General features: G+C 48.4%; 1 protein-coding gene across 7 annotated transcripts in view; it reads left to right on the top strand.

Moving 5' to 3' along the window:
• Positions 1-16430, top strand: part of LOC135111251 (ribosomal protein S6 kinase alpha-5-like) — a 60071-nt gene that overhangs the window by 25575 nt on the left and 18066 nt on the right. The window contains exons 1-2 of one of the 7 annotated variants that reach the window (XM_064024430.1): positions 5889-6028; positions 7452-7992. The exons of 2 other annotated variants lie outside the window; for them this stretch is intronic. In XM_064024430.1, coding sequence (XP_063880500.1) covers positions 7815-7992 — 178 coding nt within the window. In that variant the 5' untranslated portion in view covers positions 5889-6028; positions 7452-7814. Of the gene's footprint in view, positions 1-2101; positions 2217-5888; positions 6046-6149; positions 6168-7451; positions 7993-16430 lie in introns of those variants that run through there. 4 more of the 7 variants (XM_064024429.1, XM_064024431.1, XM_064024432.1 and 1 more) reach the window with 4 other exon arrangements.

Below are 16430 nucleotides of genomic sequence, written 5' to 3'. Positions count from 1 at the left end.
TAGTAATAGTAATAGTAGTGGTGGCAGTAATGATGGTAATAGAGACAGGAGCAATGATCGTGGTGGTGATCTGGTAGCGGGTGGTCGTGATCGTGGTCGTGGTGGTGGTGGCGATGGTGGTCTGCTGCGGGTGATGGCGGTGGTGGTGGCGGTGACATGGAGCTCGCTAACGGAATATACTCGCACTGTCTGTGGGTGAGGTCAGTCAGCCGTTCTTCCGCACCCGCTCTTGCTCCCGCCCCGCCTCGGAATCCACCGCCACTAACACCTAACACACTACCACCTCACACACTTGTCTCCTCATTGCCTCACTCCAACATGTCACACTCATCTCTTCACTAAGTCACTAACACATGCTCGTCTCCACGGTCATTCACTCCTCCACTTCACACACTCGTCTCCTCATTGTCTTACTCTAATTCTAAAATATCACTCTTGATCCTTTTTATCTCTAGCACACTCGTCCCATCCTTCTAACCTAACGCGTCACACTCGGCCCACCATTTTATCGCCCCTCACAGCCACACATGCAGACGATACAAGCAGAGGTGTGACGATCATTTCCTGCTTCCTGCTGCTAGATCACTGTGTGGATATGAACTTGTCCTGTCTCGTGGCATTCCCCGTAGACCAGCAGGTTCTTCAAAGTACGGGTCGAGATCCCGTACTGGGTCGCAATCTCTTGTTCACTGGGTCGCCACATTGTAGACAGCTATATAAACAGCAAGTGAAATTTAATAGTGCGTGTGTGTGTGTGTGTGTGTGTGTGTGTGAGTTGGTTCTCATGCTAGAGAGCAAGAAATACAATACAAAGGGCGTACAGGGTAGTATATAAAATCAAACTGGGTCGTGAAAAAAAAAAAAAAATGTACTGATTAAGTACTCTCGTTAAGGCGAGTGAAATGATGTGTTGTAAGTACAGAGTACAACTTCGACTTCAAAAGCATCTAATATAATGGAGTAGTTTAAATCTTCTAGTGCCTGTTGTTTTTCATTTTGGCAATGTAAATCGTCTACTCTTACTCAGATGACGTGAAGTGTACCATGACCTTATGTTGTTTATCTATGTGCTTTATTTCATTGTGTCCTGTTTGTTTAATTATTTGATGATTATAGTATGCGACGCCAGATTACGTATTTTGTTAAGCTGCATCTCCCAATCCACCCAATATATATAAGTTTCATTTACTGCATTCTTAAACGCTCCTGGTTTTCATAATGACTATTTTCAAAAGCCATAAAGATGATAGTCGGGTTTTCATGGGTATATTTCTCACTGATGATGCTGAATCCCTCTTAAATTATCACTGGAATCCTAAAACCGCCCACGAAGCAACAGTAACTTCCACTATAGCATGTTAAAATCAGTCGAGATAGGACACTAAAATGTTTGAGAATACAGTGAGGTACGGTCTTGTGTGTTGCCCTGGGTGACCCTTGGTGTGTCTTAGATTATCATCATTTGTTCTCTTTCATTCTACTTATTTCTTAATGAGGTGCGTCTCAAAACCGAAGGCTTAAAGGGAAAAATGTCAGCCAGAAAAATAAACTCGAAGGTCGTGGGCGTGTGTAAAATACTCACCTGTACCGAGATATATTTCATAACACATGCAGGAATTCTGCCAGTGTCCCTCGTCGGTAGAATCACACCGCAATTCTTATGACTAAACCTTTTACAGCAAGAGGAAGAGGGTGAGTTTTCCCATAAGGTGAAATACATCACGTACAGTTTTGCATGAACCTGGCCGCCACCATGTCGACATCCGGCTGGGTGTTGGGCTCAGCGTCATATTTCAGCAAGTGTGGTGTGTTTCAAAAGTTTTGTGTGGACAGACTGATAAGAGCTTGTGTTTAGTAACGTGTTATCACCTTGATTGATTTGCCAACTGAATTGCCTGCACGGTGGAGGGAACTGAATTTCACTATCTTTCCCTTGACTTCATCAGGACCACCTACCCAACCCCTTTCAGATAAAAAAGTTTTATGGCTATTGTATATCAGTATCTTAAGTTTACCTGATAAGCAACACGTTTTCCTTCGTGTATTTCAGGTGAGGTATTTTTAATAAGTGAAGTTGTCCTAGCATGGGAATGTAATACACTGCCGCTTTTGCTGCATGAAGAGACGAAACAAGGTTGGTGTTGCTGCATTGGTCACACTTGTGGAGACATGGCCATCGCCCGTGACAACACCAGTGCTCATGTTGAAACCTATCAGTACGTATTGAGGTGAAAGGTGTGAATGCTGGCGCGATGAGTGCAGTGTCATGTGGTGGACGAGGCTTAGGGAGAGAGAGAGAGAGAGAGAGAGAGAGAGAGAGAGAGAGAGAGAGAGAGAGTTGGTCTTTCTGTAGTTGAAAAAAAAAAAATATTAATGCAGAAAATATTATTGTTGAACGTACTTCGGTAATTGATTTTACACCAAACGCTACAGCAACAACGTGTTACACAGCTGTGTCTTATCAGTTGAGTCACAAAGTGTTCCCAAGACTTACAGGATTTAAGAGGAAGGTTTTCGCAGTCATGGCTAGGCAAAGTCCGACCCTTTGCATTTAATCTACACATCACTAAATAGCTATAACCGTGATGAGCATGTCTCTCAGTGGGCCTTGGTTAGAGAGAGAGAGAGAGAGAGAGAGAGAGAGAGAGAGAGAGAGAGAGAGAGAGAGAGAGAGAGAGAATAGAAAGAGGTGCTTTGTTGAGGGTTGCAGTGACTCAAGGGAACTCACACAAGCTGAGGCCTCGCGCGGCTCTCTCTGCGTCGCCTGGCCAAGCTGCCTCGTCGCTGTGGCGTAACCAGACATTTCCCTCACAAAGAAAGAGACCACTTGTATTTTCCGTATCTCCCTCCCAGCTATTATTGCAGTAGGCTATTTAAGTTAGGGTACGCATCCAAGTTGACCTATCCTGACCTAATCTAACTTAATCGAATCGTCTGATCTTTTTTTTTTTTTGTAAGTTAGATCAAGTTAGCTAAACAAATCCTGGTTTAATCTCACGTCATCTAACTGATTCCGTCTACATTTTTGGTTGATTAGGTTGTGTTGGATGAAACCTAACCCATCCTGACGCTACGTAATCTAACTTAATCCCATTCCTTCGGTTGGTGCCTAGTCCTGGTTCAATCTAATGTAACCAAACTAATCCAGTATATTCTTGGGTTAGATAAAGTTTGGTTAGCGTGGCTAGACAGGTAAAATCTAACTTATCATGATCTTATCAGATCTAAGTCACTTTTGTTCGGATTACTGGTGATTTTATATGATGTAAACAAACCGAAGCTAATGTGTCCTTACCTAATGTATAACTTAACTGATTCCATTTACGTATTCTTAGGATTGATTAGGTTGGGATGGGTAAAATCTAGTCTATCCTAACCTTATTCAATCCAAGTCACTTCTCTTTGCTTGGTTGGTGAGTTCATGTGATGCACACAAACTTAAGCTATAATCTGTTCCCACCTGATATATTGTTACCCATCCCAACAGTACCGGGGATAATGAACTCCGTGTGATACTTCTTCAGTAGTGGAGCAGCAAGAACGTGGAGCAGTGGAACAGCGAGAACGGTGCTGTGAATTACCAGACGACACTCAAGATGATCTCTACTTTAACTTTACCAGTGTAATTTTATACATCGTCCTGGCTGATTGGTCAATAGGTAAACAGGTAGACACAGGACTGAACGTGGTGGAAGGCTGCCATTTCGTTTGTTTTCGTGTGGGTGGGGAGGTGAAAGAAGTGTCAAGTAAGCATTTCGTTATTTCCTTGTTTATCTACTCATACGAATTCATACTTCCTGGTCAGTAGCAAGCACTTACCCTGAGTGTATTTACCGTCACCTAATACAAAATATCACCGGGAAACCGTAATCACGAAGATAATTGGTGACCATGAGTAAACATGTGCTTATCAGGGTGGCGACGTGAGGGAGGCATCATCAAGGGGTGGCTGTTCCTCTCCCCCGTCCACCTCTCCCTCCGGCTCTCCATCCTATTGACAGTCAGAGGCTTAGCTCACCTCACTCGATCCCTGAGGTCTTGAGGGAGATTCGTGCGTGAGATTAACCTCTCTTCCTCTCTCCCTCTCTCTCTCTATATTCATGTTAAGAGATAAATATACAGTCAAGGCCAAGAGTTGTGGCGTTGGTTTCAGTTATAGACAAGCTGACAATCTCTTACGTATTTCACCGCGGGCTTATCTTCATGAACACGTGCTCTCCCCTCTCTCCTCTTCTTTCCCTTAGTAACCTCAGTACAGTGTCCAGTGTTGTAATAGTGTAGTGGAGGTGTAGCGTGTCGTGTTGTAGCGATGTGGAGTAGCATAGTCCACCATACTAACGGCCACTTTCTATGTTACTTTGACTCGTTTTCTTTGACACGTAGAGTAGAGTAAAGCACGTATAGGCTTTCTGTGTGTGTGTGTGTGTGTGTGTGTGTGTGTGTGTGTGTAAAACTATAATTCTAACAAAGGCGGTGTCATGAGTAATTGTAGCGTGACAAGCCAGATGTTACTAATATAAATAGGGACTTTGGTGTTGCTTACATCAACAACATTCATACCGAGAACTGACTGGCTAAATCAATCGACTACCTGCGTTATAGGTGTGTGTGTGTGTGTGTGTGTGTGTGTGTGTGTGTGTGTGTGTTACGTCCACTGATAAGATGGACATAGCGGCCTTGCAGGTGAAGGGAAGGGAAGGGAATGGGGCATGGAGTGTGTGTAGTGGTGGGGGCGGGCGAGACTTTCTCCCCGGAACCTGCCAGACCAAGTGAAAGTAAAGAGTGCATTTTGGACACTGCAATACGGTGTGAGCTGCTCCGTCGTTTACCTCGGCTGCTGGATGAGATACAGACACCTATTTTGCCAGCCCGTTTACCTGTCTGGGTCTGTCTACCTTCGTTTCTGTATTTCTCTCCATCTGGTTTGTTCTAGTTAGTTGCTCCCTCTAACTTTCTCTCCTGAAGGTAACAACGCAAGGAAAATCTGTGCTGTACGTGTATTAGTCATGAGCATACGTATTACTTTGAGCTGAAATTCTCTCTCTCTCTCTCTCTCTCTCTCTCTCTCTCTCTCTCTCTCTCTCTCTCTCTCTCTCTCTCTCTCTCTCTCTGCGTACATTATTCAAAATATGCATGCGTATTGTGCGACTTATGGTACCGGGCGGCAAACATGCCTGCGTCTCCAATGCTCCCTCCTTAGTCAGGCCTGGGGGCGGGGGCGGTGAAGGGGCGGGGAGGGCGTGGGTCACCTCCCAGGAGACGCGGCGGGTGGCGGGCGGCGGCAGCTGGGGGATGGCAGTGGAAAGTGTGGCTCTGTGGCTCCTCTTCATGGCCGGCGCGAAAGTGGGAACCAAGTGATCAGTCTGTGATGCATCTTGAAGAATAAATGCTATGGCCATGATTACGTGATTCTCTCTCTCTCTCTCTCTCTCTCTCTCTCTCTCTCTCTCTCTCTCTCTCTCTCTCTCTCTCTCTCAGACGTAGGTGCTCCTGATACGTATTACGAGGCGAACGTTCGTCACAGCCTTACATTCAACAACTGTCGTACGTTCCCTTGCATCACTGTAGGCAATAGCACACGCCGTTGCCCCATGTACGCGCGCGCGTGTATGTGTGTGTGTGTGTGTGCTGTCCATACATAGGTAGGTAGATGTTCACGTTCACGGAGGCAGCGCACAAGAGTAATTTTCTGCGTGTACTGCCAGACCCTCTCGCTGTTGCCACTCGCCTCATACGCCACCCAATGATATTTGTACTTTATCGTCATATTTCCCTCGCATTCAGGCCATGTAAGGGATCATGACGAGCATGGTGTGTGGTTGTTGGGCATACAAGGAGTGAAATGGCGTCGAAACTTATTGGAATACAGGGTGGTCGTTCCCAGAAAGCGTGGAGAGTGCGGGGAATATTGTGCGATGTGGCAACTGTTCTCGTATCAGGTGGTCGTGTTGTGACACTCAGCTGTTTCAGTCAGTAGTCAGCTGATCGCCTCGTAGCTTTCGTCGGCGGAGCTGCGTCTATCCATACGGTGCATTTATCTCACTCGTACGCAGGCTGTATACTGAGTACTGTATATATGGTGTGTGGAGTGAAGAGAGAAGACTGCAGTGTGGCTGTAGTAGTCTGCTAAGTGCGCGGGAGAGCAGTGCCAGGCTGCTGGAGACACGGTGTGTGAGTGCAGACGTGGCATGGTAGCAGACTGCCCGCAGAAAATATCATAGCTACCCTTCTTAGGAGACTGTGATCAATATATATGACTAGTGAGTGGTGAATTAGGTGCAACGAATAGTGGGAGGTGATGGTGAGAGTGTGTGACGGATTTCCCCTCCTGTGTATGCAGTGATAGTGGCGTCTGTTCTTTATCTGGTTTCGTTCATCCAGCCGCCACAACACATGCAAGGGACTCACTCCGTGACCTGAAATGCGATCTGCATTTCCCTGATCACCAGGGTTAACAGGTACCAGCAGCCTCACCGCTGCAGAAGGTTCTAGGGACAGGAAGTTTGCATAAGTGGGCTTCTATGGAAAAAAGGAACACTTAGATCGGGCTAAAGTGTGTGGGCGTGAAATAGTGTGTGTGTGTGTGTGTGGTAGAGAGAGAGAGAGAGAGAGAGAGAGAGAGAGAGAGAGAGAGAGAGAGAGAGAGAGAGAGAGAGATCAGTAGTGGTGTGAGGTGGTGCAGGAGGCGGCAGCACCAGCAGGCGACATACAGCCCACGCCTCGCTGCCGTCACCCTCACCCGACACGCACACCGCTCCTCCTCTCGTGGCTATTACGTCCTCCCACTCACGCCACCTTACTGTCATGAGGAAGCACCACACTAAGCAGGGATTGCATTCAGTGGAGGCAGGGAATGAAAGGAATGGAGTGCGTGATAGGAAAAAGTGAAGGCCGGGTGCTCGTGGCAGCCGTGCCAGCAACGAGGGACGGGCGCCGCTGCTCGCAGATGACCCACTTTCTCGGCACAGTTCCTCATGCGGGCGGCAGACAACGGATCACGTACAGTTAGACAGGAGCCCCGTGCGTGACATATGGCCTCCCTCCTCAACATTTGCGCCTCAACACGAGATGCTTCTTATCCACCCTCGGTTTAATAAAGTAAAGATGAATGTGCACGAAACATGGAGGGGCGAGACATTGGAATAATGGGTGTGCATTCCCTGTCAGGGTCACTCTCACTGGTGGGCATGTCCCCTCCGGGGACACCCTTTGGCCTCCCGTAGGTGAAGTGATGGGATGATTAATTATACCAGGGAAGATGTGCTCAGTTAGGCGAGGCATGCAGTCTGTTACCGCTGACTGCTGGACGTGGTAACAAGGTGAATGTTATCAGGTTTAGAGGTGTCTTCGCTGCGCTTAGTGGGTAGCTTTGATAACAGGTGACATGATAAAACCATGTTGCTCATGATGCTTTATTTACGTCTGTTAAATACAACGTGTGTATCCTACAGAGCCACCAAGTTTAATACAAAACTAGAACAAGGTCGTCCTCACAGTGAAATCTGTCCCGGTGTCTCAAGTGAGCGGCGACGATACTGAACACAACACCAACACCAGCATACAGGTGGTGCCGGCACTGGTGCAGGCGACGGTCTGGACTCCTCGTGGTGAGAGTGTTTGATGACCCACCCAGACCTCCACCGGCAGCCCACACCGGCCTTTGCCTGCAACACACTTTAGACTGACGGGCCTTACAACAGTTGCTTTGTGTTGCGGTTTATAGTGACCACGCCTTACGGACACAACCAAGTATAGTGGCTTTCCTCGTGGGACGCCCTTTCTCGCCGCCATCATCGTGACAACAAGCAGCCGCCATGGGCGTGCACAGAACAGAGGAGCCTGGAGGAGGGTTAGGGATATTGGAGGAGGAGGAAGAGGATGAAGATCTGGGCATGGACAGGTTCTATCCTCATTACCCTCACCGTCAAGACTCAGGAGCCAGCAGCACCAACAGTGACGTCCTCAACAACAACCAGGTCGATGGAGGCAAAGGTAAATAAAGCAGTGACTTTTCTTGTGTCTTAGTCTTTGTTAGTGAAGGTGGTGGTGGTGGTGGAGGTAGAGAATGTGTGGGGGGAGGGGAGGGGGATGCTTTCTTGGGAAGATACCTGCGCATCTCACCTGCCACTACTCTGCTGGTGGTGATCAAGAAGAGTAATCAAGGTGTGCAGTGATGGCTGACTTGCATATTTTGGCTTTGTTCTTATAGGTTGTTTGTTTGTTATTGTTGCTGTTACTGTTATTATTGTTATTATTATCATTATCATCATCATCATCATCATCATCATCATCATCATCATCATCATCATCATTGTTTAGCCAGCCCCAAACATCCCAAATACAGGTCCCATGCATAATGAAAGGAACCATATGACACTTTTTAACGGAAATGTGACGTCTTGGTTCACGTCAGCAGTACAGGAAAAGCAGCTCTTTATGAAACACTGGCCGGGGTTGAGGGCCACCTGTGGGCTTCCGGAGGGGGAGGGGTCGTTCCCAGCAGGTGTGTGTTCCGTACAGTGGCAGCAGGTGTGTGGCCGCTGGTTTGACTCGGGGCGTCCATCAGCCTCTATCATCCACACCAAATGTTCCCTCCCCGAGCCCATCTTTTGGTGAGCAGCTCTCTCTTTCTTCACGGCTGACGGATCCCTAGCCTGTACTTTCTCAACACTCAATAGCGGCACGCCATGCTAAGCGAATGGAGCTGGAATGGTTGTGTGAGCTGCGTGAATTGTACTTTTAACATCGTGCGAAGGAATGGATAGTTTTGGTAACCGTACTATGTAATCGCTAAGTCAACAGCGACACTCCGTGCTAAGCAAATGAAGATGGATTGGTGGCATGATCTGTGTGAATTGTACTTTTTAGCATCGCACAAAGGAACAAAGGACAGGGTTGCGGGGATAACAGTATTATGTAATCGCTAACAAGTAATGCGCTTGTCATTTGTCAAGAAGAGAAGAGCAGCGTTCTGATGATGTCTTCAAACACGAGTGGGCAAATCCTTGGCTTGTTCTGGCGTTGGAAAGTGTTCATGGCCACGGTCTCGCCTGCATCCGAGGTCTTTCCTACCTAGCTGCCATTTCCTGCTTTGTCTTCCCCGACTTCCTTAACTTCCTGATACTTGCGTGAACTGTACCCCAACCACGCGCACACACACACACACACACACACACACACACACACACACACACACACACACACACACACACACACACACCTGCCTTTTCTGCACGTAATTACTCGTCTCATCCGATGGGTTCCTTTCAGATTTGCCTCGTAGAATGTCATTAAGATCTTATCCCTGGCTTTGTAGCGGAAATTAGCGGTAAGTTGATATCAGAACACGTATCCTCTGGCTTCTTTTTCCTGGTCTCAGCATCTGTCAGGACATCTTTGTATAGTCACACAAGTAAAGCACAGGTATTGCCAAGGTCGTAGAGTGGAAGCTATACTCCTGAGTGTTCCTCGTGTGATACAATATTTTAAAGGGACTATAATTTCTAATGAGTCTCTTTGCGGTTTGCCTCGATTTCTTTTTTTTTTTTTTTTTCGTACATGAAACTTATCAACTTTCAACTTCTTATGTTTGTACTTTTCGTACGTTTTGAAACATGTTATAGTTCACCACATTGCAATGAAACTGGCCCTGTGTGGACGACAGCTTCCGTGTCGCTGCAAGTACCATGCATCCAGACGTCATCATGGGTCAAAACATTTATACTCAGCTGAGGAGCGCTAGTCCCATCAAGGCCAGACTTCAGCACGTTGTTTGTGAGCTTGCAGACGAAGAATTATGTTATTGTGCAAACTAGTGACAGCAACAGTGGTGGTGCGTGAGTTGGCAGGGAGTCCCGAGCACCGTCATTACAGCTACGTGCCGCCACCTTGCAGCCTGCCCACCCCGGCGAGGCCACGACCTAAAAGAGTGCCATCTTTTATGTTTTGCTTGCATGTGCCACAAAAATGTGTTTCAGAATATCATGTATTAACGATGAACCGTTAACGTGCGACAGATAGGATAAAAATAAAACGCCTGCATTATTCATTGACATTTAATAATTTCTTGTGTTTTCTTCATTATTTAAACTTGAAGACTCTTCTCTGGAATATTCTCCATGAGACTGACCCTTGCCGCCGTCTGGTCTGGTCTGGTCTGAGCGGGGGCGTCGCCCCGCGCTGCACAGCGCGAGATGCACCTCGCCCCCTCGCCTCTGGTCGCCGATACTCCTTGCACGTTGAAGATGTGGTGGTAATCCTTAAAGCCTCGCCCAGCATGTGGCGGCCCTCGCCATCATACACCTGCTCTCCAATCATTGCCATATATATATATATATATATATATATATATATATATATATATATATATATATATATATATATATATATATATATATAGTATTTATAAGAAGAGGTCGAGGGTAGTGGTGCCTCCTGTGGTGGTTGAGGGGACTTCTGACCCCTCGACCTTCGCCGCCGGCCTGCCCTCAGCCTGCGAGGAAGACAGGCGGGTTCAGTGAACACACAGACAAACACACCTTGCCTTCCCCACACCCTGACACCTGCAAAGCAAACCTGTGCGACACTTTAGATGTGTTTCTTTATCTGTCTTCCGTCTTTCTATCAATAGATTTCCTTGCCTCACCAGTTTCCTTATCGTTTTTGATAACCGAGTGCTGGATAGTTGTACACGGGGTATTTGCAACACCGTACCCGCTGGTGTGTCGGATATTTCCTGTCTCGTCCTGGCTTCGTGCAATCCACTAGTCTGGATGTTGCTGCTTCTGCTGCTGTCTGTGGACGCGTCGCGGGGAAATACCTACCTCTTGCGTCACAGGGAAGTTTGGCGATGGCTTAGGCGAGAGTGAACGCTTTCCTCCCTCATCTCTCTCTCTCTCTCTCTCTCTCTCTCTCTCTCTCTCTCTCTCTCTCTCTCTCTCTCTCTCTCTCTCTCTCTCTCTCTCTCTCTCTCTCTCTCTCTCTCTCTCTCAGCAAGACCTCATAAAGTCAGGTGCTGAATGACCACGTCCCGGAGGAGCTGAAGTACTTACAGGCCGCCTGGAGAGAGGTAGCGCTGGTGGGTGGGTGGCTGCGGTGTGAGGCGAGGCAAGTGAGAGGTGCCATGACTAAAGAGATCACTGGGCTGGAAAGATTTCACCTGTTAGCAGAGGAGAACAATGGCGAGGGTTGCAGGTTTGCGTGGCACAAAGGAGACGTCCACGTACTTAAGAGGTGGTGACAAAAAGAAATGCGAGACAGGGCGTCAGCGGTTCACACTTGGTCTCGAGAGCTTCGTGATGTCAGACTACCTGTCCGCCTTAAGGGTTATCGCCCAGTCTCTCTGTGCACCTCATCAAGACATTCCCAAGTGCATCCGCATATTGGTAATAACAGCAGGTGGAAAACATATTTGCCAGGGGAGGGAGGGAGGAAGGTAGGTTGGGGTGGCTGGTCCGTGTGTTGACTGTGCTCCACCAGGAAATGTCTCCCCTCCCTCTCTCCCTCCCCCGCTCCCCCAGCACCTCTCCTCCGCACTGTTGGGGGGCTGCTGCGGTGAGGGTCGCTCCATTTGCCTTCCAAGTGACCTAAGGATTCCTCGTCGCCATGAGATAAAACCCAAGTGAGGCATGTCTTTACCATCTCGCAGAACGGGTCTGAGGAGCGGGCAGGTGACACAGATCGGGGCATGTTATCGGCTCTGGAAAGGCTATAACAATATTCTTAGCACGTTGGGATGGAGGTAAAGATGAGAAACGAGTGATGGCGGTGGTGATGGTGGTGATGGTGATGGTGGTGGGTGTTGCTAACTCGTCAGCCTTGTAGGTGACGGATGGGCCACGAGGTCCGCCTCCACAGTGGCATGTGGCTGCCTCCCTGATGACCCCTCTTCCCTGCGTGGCCGGTGTGTGTAGGAGCTTCCTGAAGTGCCGAGTTGGACACTGCACTGCAAATTTATACGAGAGAGAGAGGGGGGGGAAGTGGATCGCAAAACCTGACAGGGAGGGAACCGAACATAAACATCGAATTACAGATACTCCGAGAAGAAGTGAGCTGGGAGGTTGACTCAAGACACAAGACCATCACTGTAGCAACAAGAGTATGAATGCAACGGCAGCTGCGGATAAAGAGTATGAAGAAGCTGGGAATATTAATGACGTCAGGAGTATAACGTTAAGTAAGACGCCGCTTCTATCGACTGCGTACAAACCGCCCTCGTCATGCACAGGGAGTAGTAACCCGCCTGGTGAGGGGGCGGGAGCAGCAGGAGGGGGTGGCAAATGTCGCCACTTCACAGCCACGGCTCTGTGTTGGCCTGTTGCCTCCCCTCTCCCACTGCTTCCTGGAAGGTTCACGTTCTCAAACTCCGGGAAGCCCATGAGCGTGCGTCACTCGGCCAGCGCGACACAACCTCGTGTAGGGGAGTGTGTGGGTCACCCAGGAAACGTTACACTTATTGTAATTTCCAACGTTATCTTACACGATCGATCTCGTCATGTCACTGAACTGCCATGCTCGTGAATTTGGCGAGTTTTTGTTGCGGCACCAACACGCTTTTGTAAGCGTATACACTTGCATATTAGATATGACATTATATGATAATTGTCAGCTTCAAGTAAAGCGTTGGTCAGATGTCAGCTCGCTGCATGAGGCAACGTTCGCACCAACTTGGATACGATGCAGGCACGGCGTGTGAGACCTGGTATGTTTATACATACGTTCTCCCCCCTCCCCCCCCCCCCCCTCTCTCTCTCTCTCTCTCTCTCTCTCTCTCTCTCTCTCTCTCTCTCTCTCTCTCTCTCTCTCTTGAAAGACGGCATTATAGATGGGCTAGGCCAAACATGTATAATGTCTAAGTATGTTTTGAAGTAGGATAGTCGGTGTATTAAATATGAACTCTGTAACGTCTTGCCTCATGTCAACAAATTAATTTGTCTTTCCGGGAAGGTTATTGTCATGGACTGTGAGGAGGATCTCCTAGTTAGTGTCATGGACTGCGAGGAAGGTCTGAGTCACCTGGGTACTTACATCCAGGCCGTGGCGACGCGAACATGCCGCAAGTGGATGAGGAGTCGGGGGAAAGAACAAAATACTTTACACAGGCTGGAGACGCTGAGCATGTTATGAAAGTCAAGCACAGTCTCCCCACACCTGCGGGAGACCTTGACGACATTTTTTACTTAATGGTTTGAAGGTCTGATACTGGAAGCTGAATAAAGAAGTCACTTTGTCAGAATGCTGGTGTCATCAATGTAGCACAGCTCCCCAACTATGAAGAGTGGGAGAAGATTAAGACAGCGCAGTGAATGCCGGGGTGACGAAAGGGTCTGGGCAACGGCCAGACTCTGTTGGCAGCGTCGGCAACACCATTCCTGAGAAACAACACTGATTCCGCCCCAGCGTTGTGGGAGCACGCTGTTTGGTAAGCAAGGAGACCAGCACACGTAGGCGGCGCTTCAACACTGACTAAGGACTGTTTAAAACAATGAAAGGCTCATAGTATTCTATATCAGGACTATGAGAAGTAGATTGTAAAGCAAATAAACCACGCGAGAACATATTATTATGATGCTTAACAAAAAAAAAACGCTGTGCACTCTTTTAAAATGATATGGTGTATACAACTACTGCAGGATTTTTTGGTGGTGCTTGCATCTGCCTCCTGCCGTGTAAGGGTGAAGGGGCTCGTCGCCTTGTGCTGGCTGCTGCTGCTGCTGCTGCTGCCCCCTGTCCTCGCCTCAAGGTCTCCCAGGATGAGTCACAATGTGATATTTTGTACTTTCGTATTATCTTGTTATCACATTTTATCACTTCCTCATTACAGTCGATTCATTTCGTGTCTCAAGAAATAGCAAAACAGTGCCACGTAATGCGAGGTGAAAGTTGTCACACCTCTGCTGCGTTGGGGGCATTTTCTGCAGTAGGAAGTGATGTTATCGTACAGTGTTGGTGAGAAACAGAGTGAGGCAGGCTAGTGCTGGCCTTAAGCTAACACCACACATCAATAGCGATATGGTTGCTCCTTACTTCTTTTTTTTCGTGTATCTCATTGATCCATAGCATGACCTTACGCTGACTAACACGGTCATCACACACGTAACTCCATATAATATTACACTACATTCCTCATGGCAATCATTAAGTGGGTCAGTGGGGCAAGTATAAGACCTCTAGAACTCGCTGTCAGTAAGCAAAAAGGTGCTTGTTGATAATAGAGAAATGGTTTGAAGTGCTTAAGTATATTATCTTAGATGCCTCAAGCAGGACGCGCACGTATGTTGTGAGGCGTGAAAGTCAGACTCCCATGCTGATATTTATACTGAAATCGAACGTTCAAATCTGTGAATGAAGGAGAGGGTTGGTGAAGGAGGAGAGTGGCTAGAACCAGAGCACAGGACGGAGAAAAAGGAAAGTGATAACCTCGAAGCGAAAGCAGCTACAGCGGCGGCAGCAGTGAAGGCAAGGGGCGGGGTGGGCTAAGTTACCATCACCGCGGGGCAGCGGGTCTGATAGAGGAGGAAAAGGAAAGGGAATGTATAGGGGAAGCACTGAATGATGTTAAGACGAATTGTAAGGAAAGAGTGAGGAGAGTTGGAGGTTACAAGTAGGAGAAAGTTTCCCAGTGAAGCAAATGTGGTTTCTAACACGCAGCGCTAGGCCGTGTCCACCCCGCTGGTCCTGCTGCTCCTATCACATACAGATGTCCGCGCAGTGCCATGAGTTTTGTTGTGAATGCTATGTAAGTAAGAAATGTTGAACCATCTCCCCTAAAGAGGTATGAGGGAAGTGCACGTCACGGCCGTCGCGCCCCCACACTCGCCGGCCTTCACGCCGCGGCTGTGCTGCTGTTGGTGCTGGTACTGGTGGGGGATAGGCACATCAAAACCTTCTGTTGCGGGAGAACACTAATGCGCTTGTAATCAGCTCAGAAACAGCATTATTTATCCGACTGCACTGTAGCGTCAGGACTGCTAAGATTATGGTAATACTTCCTGGAGACACGTATAGGTAAGCCATTCAGGTATCAGTGTCCTCGGGAGTCGCTGACAGAACCGCCACCTCCTCTCAAGGACGTCCCTGGGTGTTCTTACCATACAGCTTTGGACAAAAACCTGAATTATCATCCATATATTTTCTTAAAGCAAGGCCAAGGCGATGGAAGGATGAGCCGCGCCTGTCGCTTGAGAACGCTAGATGGAAAGGAGCGATTAGGTATAATGCGAATACGAGCTGTGTGTGGATGGTGGGTTCTCTCCTTCCTGACGTATTCGGCTTTTAGTGTGAACCATTTCTGCTTTGTGATGATGGTCACGACGACGATGATGGTGAAATAAATGTAGTCGTCAGTATCTTGCCAAAGCCTTTAAGTTCTGTGAAAAGAGCTCCAGCGAGGAGGGGAGGGAGTGGCGTCACCGTGGCTGTGGTACACTCCTGGAGTGAATGTTCCTGGCTGGTGCAGGTTTTCACAAGTAAGAGAGGCGACTGAGGTTGCGCAATACGCCCTTCACCTACTAACGCTCTTCCCTCACGTTTTTGTGGCGAATGGCATCGTACAGAATCGTCCGCAGCCCACTCACACCCCAGGATGGTAATGTGGCAGTAACGCAGCTGCCAACTGTCTGGAAATGAGGATGTATCGTTTGGTAGCCATTCCCTGTTTACCTTACAGCACAAGATTGCCTTTCACCTGTCTCGCAGGGGAAGGGTGGGGGCCTTGTTGCCACACTCCGTCTCGCCTCAGGTCCTTTGTGTGTGTGAGCTGGTTCCCGAGGGTGCGGGGCCGCCGGCATGAGGACCCAAGAGTCCAGGCAGTGCGTGCTCTGGGGAATCGTGCCACATTACTTCATCGAGGGTTCTAGTCCGAGGCGGCCCTCCCTCCCTCCCTCCCCTGCCGTTCGCCTGACCTACTGGCCCAGTCTGACGCGCCGCCTCTCACCCGCCCCTTCCCACCCTCACACCCATCACTGCCTCGCTCGACCTCGCTCCCTCACCTGCATGAGGCTGCTCTACTTTGTTACTAATCGCACGTATCTGATTGCTGACAGAGTGGAGTTCTTTCCTTTCAACAATATCTGATCTGTTCTCCACAATGACAATGAGAGAACTTGCCTCTTCTCAGCGCCGTGCCTCTGCCCGCCAACACTCCAGCACAGGAATTTTGGACCTTTCCTTTCATGAGCCATTCCATCCGCCACACTACTTTCTCCTCGACTTTTACTCTCTGTAGTTTCTCTGTTTATCGTACCGTCGCTGCCGTGCTCACTAGGCCAGCGCCAAGCCAGCTCCGCCTACTGTTCGCTGGCGATATGGCCCTGGCAGAACGCATATATTAACCAGATAAGCCACACTACGCTGTTGGCTTGACGGATGTGCACCAGGAAATACCCTACTTTCGTTACACTCCAGCATGAAAGTACTGGATAGGAAAAACA

Source organism: Scylla paramamosain, chromosome 21, assembly GCF_035594125.1.
Source record: "Scylla paramamosain isolate STU-SP2022 chromosome 21, ASM3559412v1, whole genome shotgun sequence".
Taxonomy (NCBI): Eukaryota; Metazoa; Arthropoda; class Malacostraca; order Decapoda; family Portunidae; genus Scylla; species Scylla paramamosain.
The sequence above is the reverse complement of the archived record's forward strand: the minus strand, read 5'-3'. Positions and strand labels throughout refer to the sequence as shown.